At 41.2% G+C, this 22,526-nt stretch overlaps 1 protein-coding gene across 1 annotated transcript in view; it reads left to right on the top strand.

Moving 5' to 3' along the window:
* The window catches only part of polrmt (polymerase (RNA) mitochondrial (DNA directed)), a 115,092-nt gene continuing 92,566 nt past the window's right edge, over window positions 1-22,526 (top strand). Inside the window, exons 1-4 of the mRNA XM_060941401.1 lie at window positions 1-197; window positions 3,255-3,353; window positions 5,949-6,694; window positions 8,678-8,811. Coding sequence (XP_060797384.1) covers window positions 56-197; window positions 3,255-3,353; window positions 5,949-6,694; window positions 8,678-8,811 — 1,121 coding nt within the window. The 5' untranslated portion in view covers window positions 1-55. The remainder of the gene's footprint in view (window positions 198-3,254; window positions 3,354-5,948; window positions 6,695-8,677; window positions 8,812-22,526) is intronic.

Below are 22,526 nucleotides of genomic sequence, written 5' to 3'. Positions count from 1 at the left end.
ATGGCCGCCTGCTGAGAGAGTAATGCGGCTGTTGTGAACTTGTTAACATGCCGAAATGTCACTTTTAAGACTGTGCGCTTTTCCGAAACACTTGAGCGGTAGATTCATGTTTGAAAGAAGTGTTCGGTTTGCATTAAATGCCAGCCACTGTGAGAGCTGCCTCAGACTCCGGAATAACAGCGAGAGAGGAACACGGGGTAATTAACATGACTGTTCATAGTAACTTGTAGCCAGATTCATAACACAGCAGGAGCTAACAGTAGAAGCATGGCGCATGCTGGTTACTGTATATTGTTCTTCCGGGTGGGAAATTATCAGTGTTAGCTTAAGTTTATTACATTTATCCTGGCGGCTCTTCAATTCCAAGTGGCTTCGTAGTCATGTTATAAAAGCACTACGCAGGGCATTAAATAGTGGCATGTACACTCTGTGTAGGGCACTATATATGTAAATGTAGACGAATTGTGATTTAACCCATATTTATATGGCCCATACTTAGATTTATCTGTTTATTATATTCCCCTGAAGGTGCTGCCAAGTTATTAACTCTAGCCTCGTTGCTACACTCACACCTTTTCTTACTTTAAGAAAAATAACGCTAGTACATGTGATAATAAATGTATCAGAGCACCTTGGTAATGAAATGTTAAGTGTGTGTACATACAGTGGGATCGAGCAGTCTGTTTACTGGCTGCAGCTGCCATGTAGTTACAATCGTTGGCAGATTTATGAGCTAATCCCACCTTTCTACCCCATCCATCAGAGCAGGACCACCACTGTCCAGATGCTACTTGGATGGAGAGACCAGTGCCTAACATAAAATACCGTGTCATTATTATCTTAGCTCTCTTTAAAATAATCCAAAACCCAAACAATATGGTTAGCTGTGGTGCTAATAATCATAAGTTCCATTTATATAGTGCCTTTCTCATACCCACGGTCGCTTTACAATTAGAGGGGGGGGGAAAGTCCATCAAAAAAAGGGTCAGGATGTAATTCCAATGGTGTTGCTGCCTATAGACCCTTTTCACTCACGTGACCTTCATAAACGTGACCGCCATTTTGGACATGAAGAAATAACGGTTTATGGCACAGACCCTTTCGGTTCTCGCTCATCTAGCTGCTACAATGACTGCTTAGACTGCAACAATAATACCTAACACACATTTAAGTATCCGTCGTAAAGACGTGAAACTCGTCGAGTGACGATTGTGTTCATTGATAAGCTAACACAATCTAAAAGTAGACGTACCATCACACTGCCCTGGCGCTGTGTACAGTTTACCTTCTATGGTTTGTGCACTCACTATTTGCCATTACTTTCTCCAACCCAGTGTTCAAACTATGCCAATATTTTCGGGGGGTCCCTTTTTTTCCCTTGGGGGTGTGTGTGCTTGCGCTTGTCTCAGAGCGCGGCTCTCCAAACACGAGAAGCCTATCTTACGCACATATCATGCGGACTCCACACCTCCACACACGCATCGCATCTGAAGTCATAACTCATCAGGGGAAATCGTGTCCGCATTGGCATGTTCAAAAAACAACCTCGCGTCAACAATGATACCACACGCAAGAAAAAAAAAAAGCAGTCAGGCTACTCAACACATCTGATCCACAGCAGCACCAAAGCATCACTGGAAATCCTGTCAACAACCAATCTTCCATTTCAACACGCGTCAACAAACAAATGGCACCACAAACATGAACGAATCAGTCAGGCTACCGATTCCAAACCCACAGCAGACGAATAATTAAATGCATCTTACCTTAAAGCAGAATCGACCACAAAGGAAGTGTGTTGGCACACTTCCTTTCTACTAGTTTGTGTCCCCAACCTGGCAGCAGCAGTCGTTGTCATATCAGTTTATTTTATCTTTGATGTAAACACAACACTTCGGATATGCAAATGCTTCCCGTTACACACGATTGCTATGTCAATAAACATCATTTTGCCAATATTTTAGAGACCATCCATCTTCTCCGTCGGTCAGCATCTGTCGGGATCCGATAAAATGATAAATCTTGCCTTGTGTGTTGATGGTTACTACATCCAGGTGCACAACAATATAATGGCATGATGGAAGTCTTGCTGAAAGTAAACACTTTCTTTGATGGCTATATTCCTTTCGATGCGTCGCCGTCGTTCCTTGTTGTTGGCTGTGGTAGACTGGTAGTTCATGTCCAAAATGGCAGCCGCGTTTGTCGTGACGTCACGTGGGAAGGGTCTATAGTCCCACCAAAGGCGCACGAAGGTAAATCCCACACCGCCTGGGCAGCCATTGGGCAACATGACCTGGAATACTGCGCCATGGATCCACAAAGCGAGCACAGAAGCACCGCCACACAGAGCGCCGGTATGTCCCGAACCACCTGCACAGCCACCACGACGCCACTGGGCAGCATCGCTTGGAACACCACACAGAAGCACCGCCGCACGGAGCGTTGGACAACCCTGATGTTAAAAGAGTAACGAGCTCAATGCAGTCCATAGCAAGGAGCACAGGCATCACCCATAGGGGACTGATGCCCAAAACTGGGTCCGGAGCTACACCACAACTGGCGCACAAAACATTCAGACAAAGAATAAACATCAAACTATACAAACACAAAAAGAAAAACAAAGGAAGGATAAAGAAAAATCAAAAGCTCCAGTGAGAAGCGGCAGCCAAAATGTGCACAGCGTACTCTAAACCAGGTGCTAGCATGGTCCCTGTTCATCGTTTGACAGGGTAGAACTTGAATAACGATTTGTACATGGAAACAGCCATGTTGGATGGGGGGAGGGGGAAGATGGGGGTCATTGTTATACATTGAGAAACACTCATAGTTTTAATCAAGTGGACCTTAATTATCTCCAGCAACTTTGTTAGAGGATGTTATGTTTTCGCCTCCATTTGTTTGTGTGTTCCAAACATAACTCAAAAAAGTAGTGAACGGATTTTGATGCAATTTTGAGGAAAGGTGGGCCATGAGCCAAGGAACAATTGATTAGATTCTGATGCAAATCCGAGTATGTGGCTTGGTGGAGGTATGCACTCTACCGAGTGCCCTTGTAGTTGAATTTGGCTCAGTGATTTCCAGGATATTCCTGTAGGTGTTCATTAGGGGTTTTCTGGTGAGCACTAAATACCACCAAAATCCTTTATGGCTGAAACATCCCTCCTGATGGACTCCTGATACCTTGTCACACTTTATTTTTACTATTTTTTACTTTCCTATCATTTAGTTTATCCTAATTGTCTCTGTTTTCTCAGATAACCCATGGACAACACTATACCAGAGGCAATACTCTGCTATTCCAAAGAAGGAAGATGGGAAAAGACGAGTGTGGGAACAGTCTCATTTGTTGGATGGTATAGTTCTGCCCTCTCTTAGCCATGTGACCTTAATGTTTAGAAAGCATAGATCTAAAGGCACAAGATGTACATCCTAGACTCGATCCTTGATCACTATAAATCTAGTTGATCAGCTAGAACTTGTTTGGTGTCTGACGTTTGCATAGTTTTGACCTAGAAATACAAGGCAAATCTAGCAAACAAGTAACTGGAGTCAGAATCATTTTTATGTACAAATATATTCCCACAGACATGCCTAAAGCTGCACCTTTTGTAAAGTCACACATTCTTGATGACAGCTTCAGAGCTGAAGATAATTTTTTGCAATTTTGTTTCATTCCATCAAGAGCAGGGTTTATTAATGACATGGTTACATTTAAATATACAAATACTAACTGATGCTATTTCACAAAATTGTTGATGTAAAGATGAGATTATGATGCTGAATAACGTAATTTGAAACAGGTTTGTGAAGACTGGGTTATGTACAGGTATTTAGGACAATATCTCATCTCATCTCATTATCTGTAGCCGCTTTATCCTGTTCTACAGGGTCGCAGGCAAGCTGGAGCCTATCCCAGCTGACTACGGGCGAAAGGCGGGGTACACCCTGGACAAGTCGCCAGGTCATCACAGGGCTGACACATAGACACAGACAACCATTCACACTCACATTCACACCTACGGTCAATTTAGAGTCACCAGTTAACCTAACCTGCATGTCTTTGGACTGTGGGGGAAACCGGAGCACCCGGAGGAAACCCACGCGGAGAACATGCAAACTCCACACAGAAAGGCCCTCGCCGGCCACGGGGCTCGAACCCGGACCTTCTTGCTGTGAGGTGACAGTGCTAACCACTACACCACCGTGCCGCATTTAGGACAATATTTTTCTAGGATTTTCTGGAGAGTCTGGTACTCAGTGTCGGTAAATATGGCCACAAACCCTTTACTTTCCCAAATGGAGAAGTTTAGTTTGACTGACATGGCAGGTGACTAACCACAGACTTTTTCCCGTAGTCTATCATCAAATGCATGAGATTATATAAATTTGCTCAACACTAACCATTTTTCTCATGAGTAAACTTTAAAGTTGGGATTCTGTGAACTTTTTTCAATTAAGTTACTTTGTCTTGCTCTGAAAAGCTATTATGTCATGGTGTTCAAATGTTTTTCTCATTGAAAATCCGAGCATGGATGTGCAGGGAGCCAATCAGGTTCTGAAGCTAGAGACTCGAAGGCTGATGAGTTGCTTGGTACCAATATTAGCCCTGTACACCTAGTGCAAAACCAAAGAATCAAACTGATGATCATGTGAATAAATTTTTTGCCGGTTCATTAAGGCTTTTTCATCCTATACTAGAGAGTAATGCGTTAATGTTAATATTTTTATATTTAATATATTTTTGAATATCTTTTTCACACAGTTAAAAGATTCAGGATATGTCTTGTAATTTATGGAATCAATTTTGTGCCAAAATGTTCATACAATACTTTTGAAATATCAAACAAAAACGACAAATCAAAATACAAAAAAAGAAAAAAAGTCAATTTTTTTAGACTGGCAAACAAATTATTCGTGTAATCGTGCAAAATATCATCTATTACTCTTCAGAAACCTTTTATTTTTGTTCCGCGTCTTTCTCAGTTTTGCTTGACGTAATTTATTTTGGTTGCGATTCCAGCTTTCTCGTTTGCGCTCCCTGACTTTTTGCTTGGAGTTTTGGCACAAACTTCACGTGTGGGTGGGCTGTCCAGGAATGCATTCCCATTGGCTAACTTGTGTTTGACTGACAGCTACGCTGAGCCATTCCCCGGAGGCTGTTGCGGCCATTTCCTACTCGGATTCTGGCGGACTGTTTGACGAGTGACCGATCCATTGACCGTAAACAAGGATCGAGTGGACTTCAGTGGCGACTATGATATTGAATTAATTCAACAAAGTGTAAATTCAATATCATAGTCGCCACTGAAGTCCACTCGATCCTTGTTTACCGTCAATGGATCGGTCACTCGTCAAACAGTCCGCCAGAATCCGAGTAGGGAATGGCTGAGCGTAGCTGTCAGTCAAACACAAGTTAGCCAATGGGAATGCATTCCTGGACAGCCCACCCACATGTGAAGTTTGTGCCAAAACTGCAAGCAAAAAGTCAGGGAGCGCAAACGAGAAAGCTGGAATCGCAACCAAAATAAATTACGTCAAGCAAAACTGAGAAAGACGCGGAACAAAAATAAAAGATTTCTGAAGAGTAATAGACTGATATTTTGCACGATTACACGAATAATTTGTTTGCCAGTCTAAAAAAATTGACTCTTTTTTTTTTTCTTTTTCTGTATTTTGATTTGTCATTTTTGTTTGAAATTTCAAAAGTATTGTATGAATATTTTAGCACAAAATTGATTCCATAGTAATTTAAAAAATGTATTTGTGCTTTTTATGCTGTTAATTTTAAATGCATTATTATAGAAGTAATGAGTGTTTTGGGGTTTTTTTCTGTTTCACTTATCGGTTATGATTTTATGACTAGCTTACTGCTGGTCACATGACTTCAGGGGTGCAGTTATTGATGATCTTTGGAATAATCATATTGTTGATTTTGTTCTTAATTCCAGTTCTCGAGGCTCGGATGCAACAGTTGCAGTCTGATGTTTTACATGTAAAACAATTGACGGTTGAATTCGTCAAAGTACCACAGGGAGAAAAAAGAGGCACGCTACTGAAGAGACAAAAGACTGAGGTAGAAACTCCTAAAGCTGTTCAGTCCACTAAAAAAGGTACCACTTCAGATAACTCCCCCTCCAAAACTCACGCAAGCCGCTGGATTGAGAAACTAAAGCTTGAGAAGTCAAACAAAACTAAGAAAGAGCAAAAACTCCATGACAGAACAGCAGCAACAGCAAAAAGCAGTAAAGGAAAGCTAATGGCTCCTGGAATGTCCATGAAAATAATCTCTACTGCCAAAAGGAGCAAACCACCCATACCCGAGTCCACAACAAGTCCAACGCCTCAGTCCAAACACTTACAACCAAAGGTGTCTAAACGTTGTTCAAGTACAACCATAGTAAAGGAGAATCCCGAAGAACTTTCCAGAGCTGCAGAGCTGGCTGAAGTCAAAGAGCATGAAAAGATGATTGGTGAGTGGAGTCTGACGAATGCCCAGAAACTTCTAGAAGATAAAGATGGGAATCATTATGGCGATGCACAGCTAAACTTGCGCTGCCACCTGGAGGCGTGTGTTTTTATAGGGGATGTGGAGCGAGCACAGCGTTGCCTGTTTTTTCACCACCGGCACCTAAGCAAACGCAAAATTCTCTCTATCAGCGCCTACAACATCATGATGAGGATATGGGCCAAGAAGGTGAGAGTAAACCTTGAGCAACTACTGCAAACATATATATCCCACACATACACACACGTGTGTGTGTGTGTGTGTGTGTGTGTGTGTGTGTGTGTGTGTGTGTGTGTGTGTGAGAGTGTGTGTGTTATTCCACGAAACCAAATCATACATGAGGGGCTATAAGCCATGTACGACAAGATTGAGTGGAATAACTGTTTTATTCTATCCACATTCACTGGATTTTGAGAAACGGAGCATTTTTATTTTTTGCAAATTTGATAGATAAAAACTTTACAAAACGTCCAACAAAATAATTTCTGCTTAGAATGTAAATAAACCGAAATGACAGGAGCAATTTGTGAAAAATGCTATAATAATAATTCTTGGGGGAAAAAAAATACGTTCTTACCATCAAATACTTTTATTCCATATTTTTTTAGCTTTTTTGTATTTTTTGGGGTTTTGTTTTCAAGTAGAGTTTTTATTTTGTCCTTGGTTGGTTCAGCAATACTCTCCACCATTTTATTTTTCTCTACTCTTGGTATATGAGCTGATATCCTAGTAGTAGAGTAGCCAATCAGAGCACATGATTGCTCATATCCAGTGAATGTGGATATAAATATGCACACTGCTGTGCAAAAGTCTTGGGCACCCTAATTTTTTTTCATACAAGCTTTATTATTGATTTTTGTTTTATGACTTCTACATTATTGAGTCAGTACAAAAACATTTTGGTTCCGAGGGGCGGCAGTGGGGATAAACTCCCACTGTCTGTTTAAAAAAAAAAAAAAAAGCAGCTCCTCATGGTGTGCATCTCAAATAGCCTCTGACAACCAAGTCCAGCTCCTAGCCTGCACATGTGGCTTAGATATAAGCCCAGTGGAACTGCTACTACTGATAGGAGAAGGGGTAGAGGCAGGTAACTGGCGCCTTAAACCAGTGCTTTGGGCAAAAACATATCTGGACGCTACACCATCGTCTCTCGTAGATGGAAGAATACCGACGATGATGACAAAAACATTTTGGAGTTTCAGGTATTAGTTTTCCAGCACAAAATTAAATCTCATCTCATTATCTCTAGCCGCTTTATCCTGTTCTACAGGGTCGCAGGCAAGCTGGAGCCTATCCCAGCTGACTACGGGCGAAAGGCGGGGTACACCCTGGACAAGTCGCCAGGTCATCACAGGGCTGACACATAGACACAGACAACCATTCACACTCACATTCACACCTACGGTCAATTTAGAGTCACCAGTTAACCTAACCTGCATGTCTTTGGACTGTGGGGGAAACCGGAGCACCCGGAGGAAACCCACCCGGACACGGGGAGAACATGCAAACTCCGCACAGAAAGGCCCTCGCCGGCCACGGGGCTCGAACCCGGACCTTCTTGCTGTGAGGCGACAGCGCTAACCACTACACCACCGTGCCGCCACAAAATTAAATGTTGCAGGAAAAAAAAAGTTTGTATCTGAGCAGTATATTACATAAGAGACCACTTTTCAGATTAAAAAAGAAAACAATGAAGGCTACTGGGTTTTGCTGCAAAGTTAAGAAGCGATTGTGACAAAGTGTCCAGAAGAACTGTGGCTGGTTCTGTAAGATGCTCAGTAAAACCTACAGCTCATTTCCTTATAAAACTGCACCCATTGTACCTGAGACTATTATTATTTTAAAGCAGAAGGCCATCTCTGTTTCATTTGCTGTTTATAGTATTTTTTTATATTGAAACATTTCATTTCATTATTTTTTAAGCCATCTTTGGTCTACAGCATTTCTTTCCATGTGCCTAAGACTTTTGCACAGTACTGTAGATATATATTACAGCCAGAGCTCATTATGTTACAACAAACACTAGTTTATTACTGCAAGGGTGCTCTATAGTCTTGTAATCTGTAAATGAAGGCTCTGATTCATCAGAAATGCTCGTCTGGTTATGTTGACAGTGCAGAAATTGTCTATTGCATCTTTTTGCAATCAAATATTCTATTGGGCGTGTTGTAGGGATCTGTGAATCACATTGGTCGCTTATTTGGTTTGGTGGAGGAAGCAGGCCTGAAGCCCAACTTGGCGTCATACGCTGCAGCTCTGGAGTCCATGGGCCGCAATCCTGAGACCTCTTCACGCACCATTAACAGGTAAACCTCTTCAAGCCAGAGTAAGATTTTCTAAACTACAGTTTCATGCTATGTTTGAGCAGGAATGATGTTAATAGTAAATTTATTTAAAAAAGTAATTAATGTCGGCTCAGGTGTTGGTCAGACTCATTAGTGATTAGTTTAGTTTAATATTTATCAGAAAAAATATTTTAATGAAAAAGATAATTTGTAACATTTTAAGTAAGGGGAAAAAAAATCACGACAGGGCATGATGTTATCGGAAAATAAGCAATGACAGGGTGGTGTGGTGTGTCCTGACCTGAAGTGAACCGTTACCACCTTAAGCTTGATCATTTTCCTAAAACAGTACTTCCTGTGGTGTTTTTTTCCTTTTATACCACAGTCATTTTCCATCACTAGTAATTGTTTATTAATGATTGACATGTCATACTTTTTATCTATTTATAGTTGTATTTAAAATAAGTTCATTTACAAATATACAGTCATTCCCTCAGCCTCTCTGTTTCTGACTCCCCAAAATGCCAAATTCTGTGTCATGAAAGTACAGCTTTACCTCTGACTCTTACAAAGTACTGACACTGGAGACGATGCCTAAAATTTGCTGAACAAACTTTTTCTCATAGAAAATTTCACGTGTTTTTTTTTTTTTTTGGGTGTATGTAACACCTTTTTGGAATGTTTTAAAATTAATATCATTAGTAATGACCAAAATGAATTAATAAAGCAAGGGGAAAATATTATTATTTATTTTATCAAGCACAAAACTATCAATAAATCGCAGTTTCCGGATCCCAGAAAAAGGCAGCCTTGCCCCAGGGCTAATCTCACATGACGTCATGCGTGGAACCCCGGTTATCTGGGTTATTTCGGTTCATCTGATGCCGTGCTTGTTTACTCACTGAAATTGGATATTGTTGTTGGAATCTTACAAAAAATAATGATGGGAAAGTGCTGCGTTGCGTTTGGATGTTCAAATTCATATACAACAGGACATCAGTTCACAAATTTCCAAGAAATGACACTAATCTAAAGTGACAGTGGGTGAGCTTTGTGCAAACGAAGCATGCAGATTTCGTGTCGCCTACTAATAATAAATCTGATTCTTCAAGTGTTCATCACCACCACAATGACCACAAGGGAATTACTGGAGCAAAATGAAACCCATTTATTTAATAAATAACATTTGATCTGGCATTTAGACAGTTCGTTGATTTCTCTATTATCTCTCACACACGCACACAGTGCACCAGACGCAGGATTATGAGCAACATTTACACACTCGCGACGTCCGAGCTTATCATATCTGATGCACTTTAACAGGAAGAAAAATGCACGCACAATCATCTTTATTAATTATTAACTCAAACGTGTTAAATGCTCTCAGATTGCAATATTGCAAGACTTGACTTGTTTTTAAGTTTTGTTCAGGAAAACATGATGAAAGGTAACCACCACGTTCTGCACATCTCTCTCTCTCTCTATCCATCTCATGCGGAATACAGAGGAAGACTGTTGTGAACTGGCAGTTTTTTGTCTTGGGGGCTTGAAAAGATAACCATTTACTTCGGAATATCCTTGATAATCATCTGCCCCTTCATCTGACATACAGTGAGAGTAAAAAGTATTTGATCCCTTGCTGATTTTGTTGGTTTGCCCACTAATAAAGACATGATCATTCTATACTTTTAATGGTAGATGTATTCTAACATGGAGAGACAGAATATCAAAACGAAAATCCAGAAAATAACTTTAAAGAATATATTTTAATTGATTTGTATTTCATTGAGGGAAATAAGTATTTGATCCCTCTAGCCAAAAGCACTTAATACTTGGTGGCAAAGCCTTTGTTTGCAAGCACAGCGGACAGACGTTTGTTGTAGTTAACCACAAGGTTAGCACACACATCAGGGGGAATTTTGGCCCACTCTTCTTTGCAGATCCTCTCTAAATCATTAAGGTTGGTGGGCTGTCGCTTGGCAACTCGGGCCTTCAGCTCCCTCCATAGATTTTCGATTGGATTGAGGTCCGGAGACTGGCTGGGCCACTCCATGACCTTAATGTGGTTCTTCTTGAGCCACTCCTTTGTTGCCTTTGCTGTATGCTTCGGGTCGTCATGTTGGAAGACCCAACCACGGCCCATTTTCAACTTCCTGGCAGAGGGGAGGAGGTTGTCCCTCAGGACTGCACGGTACATGGCTCCATCCATCTTCCCACTGATGCGGTGAAGTAGCCCTGTGCCCTTGGCAGAGAAACACCCCCAAAACATAATGCTTCCACCTCCATGCTTGACGGTGGGCACAGTGTTCCTGGGGTCATAGGCAACATTTTTCTTCCTCCACACATGACGAGTAGAGTTTAGGCCAAATAGTTCAATTTTGGTCTCGTCTGACCACAGAACCTTCTCCCAACCACTTTGTACATCTTTGAGGTGATCATTGGCATACTTTAGGTGGGCCTCCACATGTGCCTTCTTAAGCAGGGGTACCTTTCGGGCACTGCAGGATTTTAATCCATTGCGGCGCAAAGTGTTGCCAATTGTTTTCCTGGTGACTGTGGTCCCAGCTGCCTTGAGGTCATTCACTAACTCCCGCTGTGTGGTTGCAGGCTGATTTCTCACAGTTCTCACGATCATTGCCACCCCACGAGGTGAAATCTTCTGTGGAGCACCAGACCGAGGTCTATTGATGGTCATGTTATACTTCTTAAATTTTCTCACAATTGCACCAATGGTTGTTACTTTAATACCCAGCATCTTGCTAATGTTTTTGTAGCCCATTCCAGATTTGTGCAGGTCAACAATCCTGTCTCTGAGGTCCTGAGAGAGTTCTTTGGTCTTACCCATGTTGGAGAGTTTGGAATCTGTCTGATTGTCTGATTCTGTGAACAGGTGTTTTTCATACAGGTGATTAGTTAGAACAGGTGTCTTCAATTCAGGTAACAAGTTGATTGGGAGTGTCTAACTGGTCTGTGAAAGCCAGAACTCCTAATGCATACTAGGGGATCAAATACTTATTTCCCTCAATGAAATACAAATCAATTAATATATATTCTTTAAAGTTATTTTCTGGATTTTTGTTTTGATATTCTGTCTCTCCATGTTAGAATACATTTACCATTAAAAGTATAGAATGATCATGTCTTTATTAGTGGGCAAACCAACAAAATCAGCAAGGGATCAAATACTTCTTACTCTCACTGTATAAGAATCCCAATCACTATCAGAATTCTCTCCAAAGCGTGATTCCATATCGAGACTGGTCTAGCCACTGCTGCGCACAGGAACGAAATTGATACCTGGATTGTTACACGTGTGATGTCACGCACCCCTTCAGGATCTTCTGGTTCAGTCTCGGTGGATTCCGCGAAAATCGGCTGATTTTATAGATTTTCTGTTAATTTACGGCCTTTTGGATCAGCTATGGTTCGAAAACACATTATCAATCAACATAATGATTGTTGCTTTGTACAAGGAAAAAAGTGGGGTTTAGAGGCATTACATTCGCTTTAAATCCATTTATGTGGAGCAGCCATCATACAGGTCACTGCGTTAGATGTTACTTATTCGAATGAGCTTGTTAATAAAAAACGAGTAGCTTCAACTGGTGCTACAGCAAATTAATCAACACCTTTTGACCTATTAGAATCAAGGCTTCAGCAGAGCCGGGCTATAGTATAATAATTTTCACAAAATTTAAATAATTCATTCTTTCGGGGGAAAAAATAATAGCTTATTATTTCATCAGTGTACTCTGCTTTACAGATTAACAAATAACTCTGTTCTTGTTTAGATGGTTTCCTCAGTCCTGTAGGGAAAATGCTGTTTCAGATTTCAGGGCCTGTCACATAAATAATAGATTTCTTGAAGTGTTTTGTGGTGATGGTGATGCCCTCAAGGGGTCAGTGTTTCTCTTTGCGTGTTCCCAAAGCTCTGCAACGTGTTTATAACATCATGTAGTGGAAACAAAAATAAATCTGTCCTTCCACTTTACCTTGATCTGTTTCTCCTGAGAGAATCCTTACTGCATGGGTGTGTAAGCTTTTTTTTCCCCCAACATTCTAGCAAGCTGTGAGTTGATCCAGGCATGAAGGTGTTTGACAGATGATTTTGAGCAGACCCTGACTATGCCCAAAAATAGAAATGGCAATTGTTGTTCTGGATCAGGAGAGCGTGTGTTCAGGGTGTGTACATCTTTCATTCTGCTCTGTGGTTTGTTTTATACTCTGCTCTCCTCTCAAAGCAGAGACGTGGGTGGTTGAATATTTGTTGGAAAGAATGAGTTTACCTCAAAGCCACTAGCTACAGGCTGGTCTTTAACTGGTGTTGCGTTTCACACTCATACTTGCTTAGAAGTCGAATGAGACATTTATCCGCCTTCTCAGGAATTAGTCTGAATCCGCAGATTAGTGTATAATTGTCACTTACGCAATTTACTGAAAATGACACGGGAAAAGCTGAGTTAGTAACAAACAACAGAGGTGCTGAGATCTCCAGTTTAACTGCAGCATTTGCGATTTTGATCCCATCATAGTGTGATATAAGAGCAGTGGCGGCTGGTAGTCTTTCAAACGGGAGGCTGGTCGGTTACGATATTTCCAGATTTTAAAAGAAAAAACACATCAATTTTGCCCATACTCTTGCCTCTGACCTGGCTGATTGTTGGCAGCGTCACAAACTGTGAAATAACAGGTTCTTTTGGCCCATTAGCCTACTGTCCAATATACATGATGGTGGTGTTGAGGGGAGGGGGGTATATTTTCACATTTTATATTTTAAAATTGTGGCATGTTGTTTAAAAATTGATCATTATTGAAAGCAGCTCTTTGTCAGGAACCTCAGCAGTAGAGCTGGGTGCCACACATTTCATTCAATGACACTTTCCCTATATTTTACTTATTTTGACTGAGAAATGTTTTATTGACAATTTTGATAACCCTTCACTTTTAATCCAGGTCTGTAGTGTGAAATGTTCTCGGCTGTGTTTTTGTTTAAAAATGTTTTCCAAATTGTAGCTGTGTTTAATTCATATCCAGAAAAATATATATTCCAATATAATATACTCAGCATAAACATTTTAAATAGATTCTATATTTTTGGTCCATCCATGACATATTACTAAAATAGCCTATTTACTGTTGTTGATGTGGGTCACTTGCTGTTAGCCAATTCACTTTCTCGTACCAGGAGAGCTGAAAGGAACGAGTATTATTCCCTACCTTTTTCACCAAGTCAATTTGAGGCGTTGGTCTACCCTTCTCTTTAATTTTAATTTTTTTCTCAAAAGGAAGACTAGCAAAAGGCTTCGCCAAAATTAAATCAGCAATGCTTGGCATCCGTGCGCAGCTTTCTTGCTAGCTGACTAGCCCCCTCAAGTTCAGTCACTCAAATAAACGACATTTCTGGAACTAAGATAGCAAACTTGACAACACTATATTTACACTTTATTTACAATGAAAATATACACAAACTAAAAAAGCTGGTAGAAACCATATGTAATGAATGAAATCGAAATGTAAGCTGATCTCTTACAATACAGCACTTGCGAATCCGCATGGGACTGAACTGATGTTGCCAGATACTGCTGACGTTATCCAGCCCAAAATATGTTCAAAACCCGCCAATATGCACTTAAAACCGCTCAATTGAGTGGGAAACCCCCAATCTGGCAACACTGTACCACTGCCTGTCTATAGTTGAAACGAGCTGTCAATCAAAGAAAATATCCGGCCGCTTTCACCAATCACCAGTCTCCTCGCGGAAACTGCCATGTCCCTCCCATGTGAGGCTCGGAGTCCGTGGGCGGGCGTTTTCGCAGTATTTGTCCAATAACCGTCTTGCATTTTGAGATTGAAAAGCGCAGAGCTCCCAAATGCCACTGAAGTCCACTGAGGCTGGGAGTCCGTGGGAGTCCGTAGGCGGGCATTTTCGCAGTATTTGTCCAATAATCGTCTTGCATTTTGAGATTGAAAGCGCAGAGCTCCCAATGCCATTGAAGCCCACTGAGGCTGCGCTGCATCGCGCTGTCACGAGGGGGAGAAACTCACGCACACATTAAAGTTATAAGGGCATTTTTAGAGGAGGCTGAGCCTCCCTCGTTGTCTTAGAGCAATCGCCCGTGTATAAGAGCCACCTGAAAATGACACTTTTCCACTTTTTGTGTAAAATTTACGCAACTTCTTCATTGAAAGGGAAATGACGTGTGACATGAAAGGCATTTGGTAACTGTTACTTCCTCTTCAGCTTTATCTAGATGGAGTTTGACTTGCAAATTCATGAACTCTGATACTGTCCGTGAGCCAGTAAAAATCAAGTAAGCAGGACTATGATCTGTTTGGCCAGTGAAAGGAGCCACTTATCATTAAAGTGCCATTCCACCATTGGATGTATTCTTTGGCATAAAATACAATATATTTTGACAACATATATAAATGGTATCACTAGATAGAGAAATCTTTTAGCTTCAAAATGATATATCAAACATAATTTTTTGACAACGACAAGTATATTAATTTTGCGACCAAAGTCACCTACCCTTTTAATTTCCGCGCGTGATGTCATCGGCAGGTTCCCCTTCTTGTGTACCGTGTGACGTGGCACATATTATCAGCAATGGCGGATAGAACGCGATAAAAATAATACCAATAAATCTAGCTAACTGAAAGATTAACTCAAAATTTTTCGCAATTTTTTTGGCCCCCATATACGAGGAGAAATGACTCTCTCACTTTGGGGGTTTCCTGGTCTAAAAATAGACCGACACGTGGTACACAAGAAGGGGAACCTGCCGATGACATCACGTTTCACTACCGCGCGGAAATTAAAAGGGTAGGTGACTTTGGTCGCAAAATTAATATACTTGTCGTTGTCAAAAAATTATGTTTATATCATTTTGAAGCTAAAAGATTTCTCTGTCTAGTCATGTTGTCATAAAATATATTGTATTTTATGCCAAAGAATACATCCAATGGTGGAATGGCACTTTAAGTAGCATCACGCTGAAGTTTTGCCTTGCTGTTTTCTTACAGTCATTGTACGCATGAAACGTGTGCCAAGCCAGCGATCCTCAAATGATTTCTAGCCAGGGCCACTTTAACTGTAAAAATAAATTTCACAGTCCACCTCAATAAAGACTGATGAACATAATCCAACTATACAAATATTAGACTTGTTTATTTTTAAATGTTTAGAGTAATATTTTAGCTATTTATTGGAGCCATTATTCCAGAACTTGCCACTGATGTAATATTTGGTATGTTCAAGTGACATTGTTTATAGACTGTTTGTTTGTTTTTGGTGTAATTGAGGTTTGGATTAAACTCAGTAATAAATACTCACTGGCCACTTTATTGGGAACACCCACACACCTACTGTTTGATGCAGTTCTCTAATCAGCCGATCCCTTAACAGCAGCACAGTGCATCAAATCATGCAGATACAAATCAAGAGCTTCAGTTAATGTTCACTTCAAACATCAGAATGGGAAACATTGCGATCTCAAAGTGTGACTTTCACTGTGGCATGGGTGTTGGTTTGAGCCAGATGGACTGGTTTGAGTGTTTCAGAAACTGCTGATCTCCTGGGGTTTTCACACACAACAGTCTCTAGAGTTTACAAAGAATGGTGCGAAAAACAAAAAAACATTGAGTGAGCGACAGTTCTGTGGGTGGAAATGCGTTGTTGATAAGAGAGGTCAGAGGAAATTGCCCAGATTGGTTTGAGCTGCCAGGAAGGATATAGCAACTCATAGTAACTCTTTACAACCGTGGTGAGCAGAAAAGCATCTCAGCCTGCAACAGCAGAAAACCACATTGGGTTCCACTCCTGGCAGAGAAGAACAGGAATCTTAGACTCAAGAACAAGTTCTTATTAAAGTGGCCGGTGAGTGTGTAATGACTTTGATAAAGTGTGCTGTGTTGGGATTCCCAACATTGTAAGAAAAAATATGCAGGTGTTAGATGGACAGAGCAGCACTCGTTCTTCATTCTGCTCAGCAGATGTAAAGGTGACTGTTCGCATTCTGTCCAATGACAGGAGGGGGTGTATGGACAGGTGGCGCTGCTTAGCTGATCGATCTCTGTAAGCCAATCGTAATGACATTGTTGTCCTACAGCCAGCTCAGCTCCTTATGCTTCAGTATTCCTCCCAACTCCCAGTTTCTCAGTTCTTGTCCTTCTACTCCACTCATCTGTGCATTTCTTCTTCTCCTTTCATAAATATTTTAACACCTTTCCTCAACTGACATTCCTGCACTGCCAGTTTGCTACCTGCCTCTTTTCATCCTGATTTCTCAGTACACAAAGGCAACACCTCCCACAGGTCGAGGCAGCGTGTGTCACCATTCACAGAAGGAAAATGAGACACTTGTTCCAAAATGGCACGATCTGACACGTCATCGTAACTGTTCATTGATTTAGTCATATCTGCTTTTGCTTAAAACGGCCATGTAGGTGAACAAAGCAGTTGATCAAAGCAGTCACATCGATTAGGCCATGGAGCAAAGTTGAGAAGTGTGCATGCGTCATAATGAGCTTGTGTATGAAAGGCCAAGGAGCCAGCGATGTGATTGTTACTGAGTCACAGACAGACAGGATGGTCCATCAGCTTTTTATGTCCAGCCCCTCCCTGTGTCTGCTCCATCCCTTCACTCAACGCCCACAAGAGGGAGTGCATGCTCTGTTCCAGCTGCAACAAGACGCTTTCGAAATTACATTGCAGGATTGTGAAATGTGCCTCTGCATGGCCCAGCATCCCTTTGTCTAGATTAAGATGGCATTTTAAATAGATTACAGGCTTGATCCAGCTTCACGTGGCTTCCTTGTGTCCTCTTTGTCTTCTCGACCCTGAATACAGTATGTCCTCGAAGAAAGCGTCCAATGGCTTGTTCCTTCAGGTTTTTCATGTCATCACAGGCGTGACTCACTTATGAACCTTTACAGGCCAGAGAGCATGTGATTAGTATTCATTACAATAAATATAATAATGCGCTCATAGACGTCATGAAAAGTTTTATGACGCTGAGCAACTGCAGTGTTAAGTTTGGATGACGGGATTTTAAAATCAGCATTAAAACCCATTTTTCATACATTTGACTAAGTGCAGTATGGTGTCCTGTGTCTGCCATGAACCTGTTGCGCTACATTGTAGGCTTTTGCGAGCACACTAGATATTCTTCACTAGTCATACACATGGCAGGGATACTACCAAAAAATAGTACAGGATTTAGTGAATACAGCACAGCTTTGGACTTCCCATATGCTTTAAACCATTTATTTCCTTTTCCCTGTTCCTTGCTGAATAGATCTTTATTGCACGACTCTGAGGAAAACTAAAAATGATGCTCATGTTGATGAGAAAAGTGTGAGGAGAATGATCAGATTCGAGCTGACAGGAACGCTATGGTATTTCAAATAACCACTCTTTACAACCATGGTGAATAGAAAAGCATCTCAGAAAGCACAACCGTCAGTGATGGACCTTGAGGGGGAGGGGCTACAACAGCAGACCAGCACGGAACAGGAATCTGAGGCCCTGTCCACACGGCAACGGATTCACGTGACTCCGATACAATTGCTTATCGTTTAGGCCTGGCGTCCACACGGCACCGGCGTTTTGGGTGCCCAAAACGCAATCTTTTTGAGAACGGGTTCCAGAGTGGAAAGATCTGGCAACGTTGCCGTTGTGAAGTCGTCTGGATGAGTAGAACGGATTTGTTTATGATGACGTCACAACCACATGACTGTGAGTGCTTCACGCCGGGTAGAAGTGTAACGAATATCACCAGGAAAAAGCCTTACAGAGCACTAGTGAGAGTGAAACACGAGCTTGGATATTATTATTATTATTATTATTATTATGTTCAGTGTTAGTTCACAGTAGTAATGCAAGAAGCAGAATCGTGACAGTAATAGTGAAGCAAAAACATGCAATTGTACAAACACTGCAGCTCTACAGCAAAATATTCATTTATGAAATGGTCTGATTCTTAACACCAGTAGTGTCAATGATCTTCTCATTGCGATGCGAGTTGTCAACAAATCCTATAACTTGGTTCATGAAACGCGCTTACAAAATATTTTCACTGTGAATATTTATTGTGTAATGGTGCAATCCCGCCAGCAAAAATAGGGAAAAAAAGGAGCGATCTCACCTCTTCAGATGTTGATTTAAGTCCGACAATACATTCCTTAAAAAGGGCGTAGAGGAGCAAATTAATCCAATTTATTCCGGACCATTAAAGACGCCGCCTTCCGCGTAGAATCATACGTCATCCTCGCCGCCATATTGGATAGGTCAAAGCGGAGAATAAAGATTCATGTGCTGCCTTTAACTGTACCAACAGGTTTACCGTCCAAACGAGATCACATGGGATTACCTTTCACAGGTGAGAAACAAATTAATCCATCAACGTGTAGTATTCAATTTATTCCGGACCATTAAAGACGCCGCCTTCCGCGTAGAATCATACGTCATCCTCGCCGCCATATTGGAGAGGTCAAAGCGGAGAATAAAGATTAGCTGCGTTTAACTGTACCAACAGGTTTGCCGTCCAAACGAGATCACATGGGATTACCTTTCACAGGTGAGACTGGAAAAATACTTTTCATTGTATTTGGTCATTATAATGTAATTTTACAAACAGATTTTCCTGACTTTGTGGCTAATATGAAGTCTCGCGCATTATGCGCATGCGTCCTTACTACTTCTATTGTTCTGGTGTCTCCGAAGGGACCGTCTTACAGCGCCCCTAGAGGTGTGGCATGTGTATTGCATCGTTTTCAGCAAGCGTTGCGTTGCCATATGGACCTGATATTTTACTGATTGTTGCCCATTTGGACGCGATATATTTTTAAATAACATCTCGTTGCCGTTGTCGTGTGGATGTAGCCTGAGCCTACAGTGGGCACAGACTGCTCAAAACTGGACACTTGAATATTTGGAGGGGGGTGTCAGTTATATACAGGGTGTTTGAAAAAATGTGATATTATTTGAGATGTAAATATCCCAGAAACTACATAGTCTAGGCAAATGAAACTGAACAGGCTTAATGTTGAGCAATATAAGATTTATTCCTCAAAATTTGAATGAGAAATTCAAAAGTATGTGGATTCCATGAATGATTTCACAAATTTTCAATATTCATGCTGCCTAACACACACACACACACAGCCTTCCTCTTTGAACTTTTTGTACCATGTCCGAATCTGCATTGCATTTTTAGTGAAGTCTCTCATAAATGCACGCTGCACAGTCTTGTTCGACTGTGTTCGAGCCTACTCTAACACAAACAACGCCTTTTCTTTTCCAGTGAATGGCATTTCTATACCTAAAAACAAAAAACGTTAAACATAAAATTTTGACCTGTTTCTACACACGCTGTTAAAATTTGAGGTCGATTGAACAAGAATTGGCAAAGTTATTAAATTGTGAGATGATCGCAAATTTTTTGAAACACCCTGTACATTCAGTTATACACATTCAGTAGTCCATTCAACATGACCTGCATGATCACAGACCTTCATAAATATTTGTTAAAAATGAATGTCCGAGAAACGGTCTCTGAATCAGCAACCGTTCTACCCCGTCGGTCTTCATCCTGTATAAGATATCCACATGTATAAACCGGTTGATGCGCCACTGTACCCTTTTATTCACCGGTGAATGAATTGCAAATGACTCTAGTCCAGATTCTTCCTGCTAAGTCACATTATTAAGCATTCTGCCCACAGCCACATCAAGCAGTCAGCTCTCGGCAGGCGTCGAGCCCTTGGGTTCTTTTCATTTGAGCAAAGATGTATTTTCTTGGCCATACTGTATGGCGGTGGTTTATCAGATAAGCACGTGGTGTTCTATCCCAAGACTCTCAGTGTCGACACAAATATTTGATATTCCAATGCCATGAGTTGCAGTTGCCGTCAGAATCGTCGCATTAAACCATGATTTGGAATTCACGACGCCAGGGTTTTGCAAGAGTGCATTAGTTCTAGACTGTCACAAAAATAAAAAAAAAAATAAGGGAAAGATTGAAGCTGTCCACTGCGTGCTTTTCATCCGCATGCTGTTCGAATAAATCTGCATAAACTGGAGGTCAGTGATGTGTGGCATATTTCCCTTTTATTCAAAACGTTCTGCTCATTCCCTCGTCTCTGAGGGTCACTTTAATGGAAGTGTGTAATTATTTTTAATCATAACATGACTTATTAACCGAATATCCAGCTTTGCATTTCAGTGCAGCGTTTCTCCATTATTACATTTACAGCTCTAGAGTTTGTGAGTCTGTCAAGTCATAGATGAGATTCTTCTCCTCCAAAATATATCCTGATACCAAAGCACAGATAGAACTGCTCTCCTGAATTAGCACCCTTAATGTAAATAAGCAAAAATTTGGTATAAGCAAAAAGCATTTTGAGCTTAAACCTGCAGAAATATGTATAGATTTGAGTTTCTTTTTTTTCCCCAAATAATCTTAAAGGAACAGTCGACCGTACTTCCATAATGAAATATGTTCTTCTCTGAATTGAGACGAGCTGATCCGTACCTCTCCGAGCTTTGTGCGACCTCCCAGTCAGTCAGACACGCTGTTACTCCTGTTAGCAATGTAGCTAGGCTCAGCATGGCCAATGGTATTTTTTGGGGCTGTAGTTAGATGCGACCAAACTCTTCCACGTTTTTCCTGTTTACATAGGTTTATATGACCAGTGACCAGAGGTGGAAAAACTGGATTGACAAAGTAAAAGTCCTGCTTAGGTTTTCCTTCTGCCTGTGCTCTCAACACAGGTGATTTCACCAATTAGCTCATCAACCTGGCTTAGGGGATGTGGTAATTAGGATCAGCTGGTTCATTGATTTGGCTGGAGCAAAAATGTGGCAGGGTTTTTACTTTCTGCACCTGGGTTTTTCCACCTCTGCCAGTGACATGAAACAAAGTTCAGTTACACAAATTGAAACGTGGCGATTTTCTATGCTATGGAAAGTCCGCACTATAATGACAGGCGTACTAACACCTTCTGCGCGCTTCGACAGCGCATTGATACTTGCACTCAGGAGTGAAGGTATCAATGCGCTGTCGAAGCGCGCAGAAGGTGTTAGTACGCCTGTCATTATAGTGCGGACTTTCCATAGCATAGAAAATCGCCACGTTTCAATTTGTGTAACTGAACTTTGTTTCATGTCACTGGTCATATAAACCTATGTAAACAGGAAAAACGCGGAAGAGTTTGGTCGCATCTAACTACAGCCCCAAAAAATACCATTGGCCATGCTGAGCCTAGCTACATTGCTAACAGGAGTAACAGCGCGTCTGGCCGACTGGGAGGTCGCACAAAGCTCGGAGAGGTACGGATCAGCTCGTCTCAATTCAGAGAAGAACATATTTCATTATGGAAGTACGGTGGACTGTTCCTTTAAGTAGTGAAATTGTTTGTACAACTTTTTGTGTATAAAACACTGGTTGCTAAATTAATGGCCCCAAACGATGACTATTTTGGGATACTTCCCTATAGAGCAGCGGTTCCCAAACTTTTTTGGCCGCGCACCCCCTTCTATACTCCAACCAGGTTGACGCACCCCCAGTTCCCCAGTTTCAAAAAAAACACACGCTTTCTTATAAGGGAAGCATCTTTAATCGTGCTAAATGATAAACATCGTTTGCCACACCTGCAGGAAACCACAAAAGTGGAAAAAAAAAAAACACCAAAGCTTTCTTACAAAGGCAGCACGTCGTGCTCGAATGAGAACA

Source organism: Neoarius graeffei, chromosome 15 (assembly GCF_027579695.1).
Source record: "Neoarius graeffei isolate fNeoGra1 chromosome 15, fNeoGra1.pri, whole genome shotgun sequence".
Lineage (NCBI taxonomy): Eukaryota > Metazoa > Chordata > Actinopteri > Siluriformes > Ariidae > Neoarius > Neoarius graeffei.
This window is presented reverse-complemented; position numbering and strand designations above follow the sequence as displayed.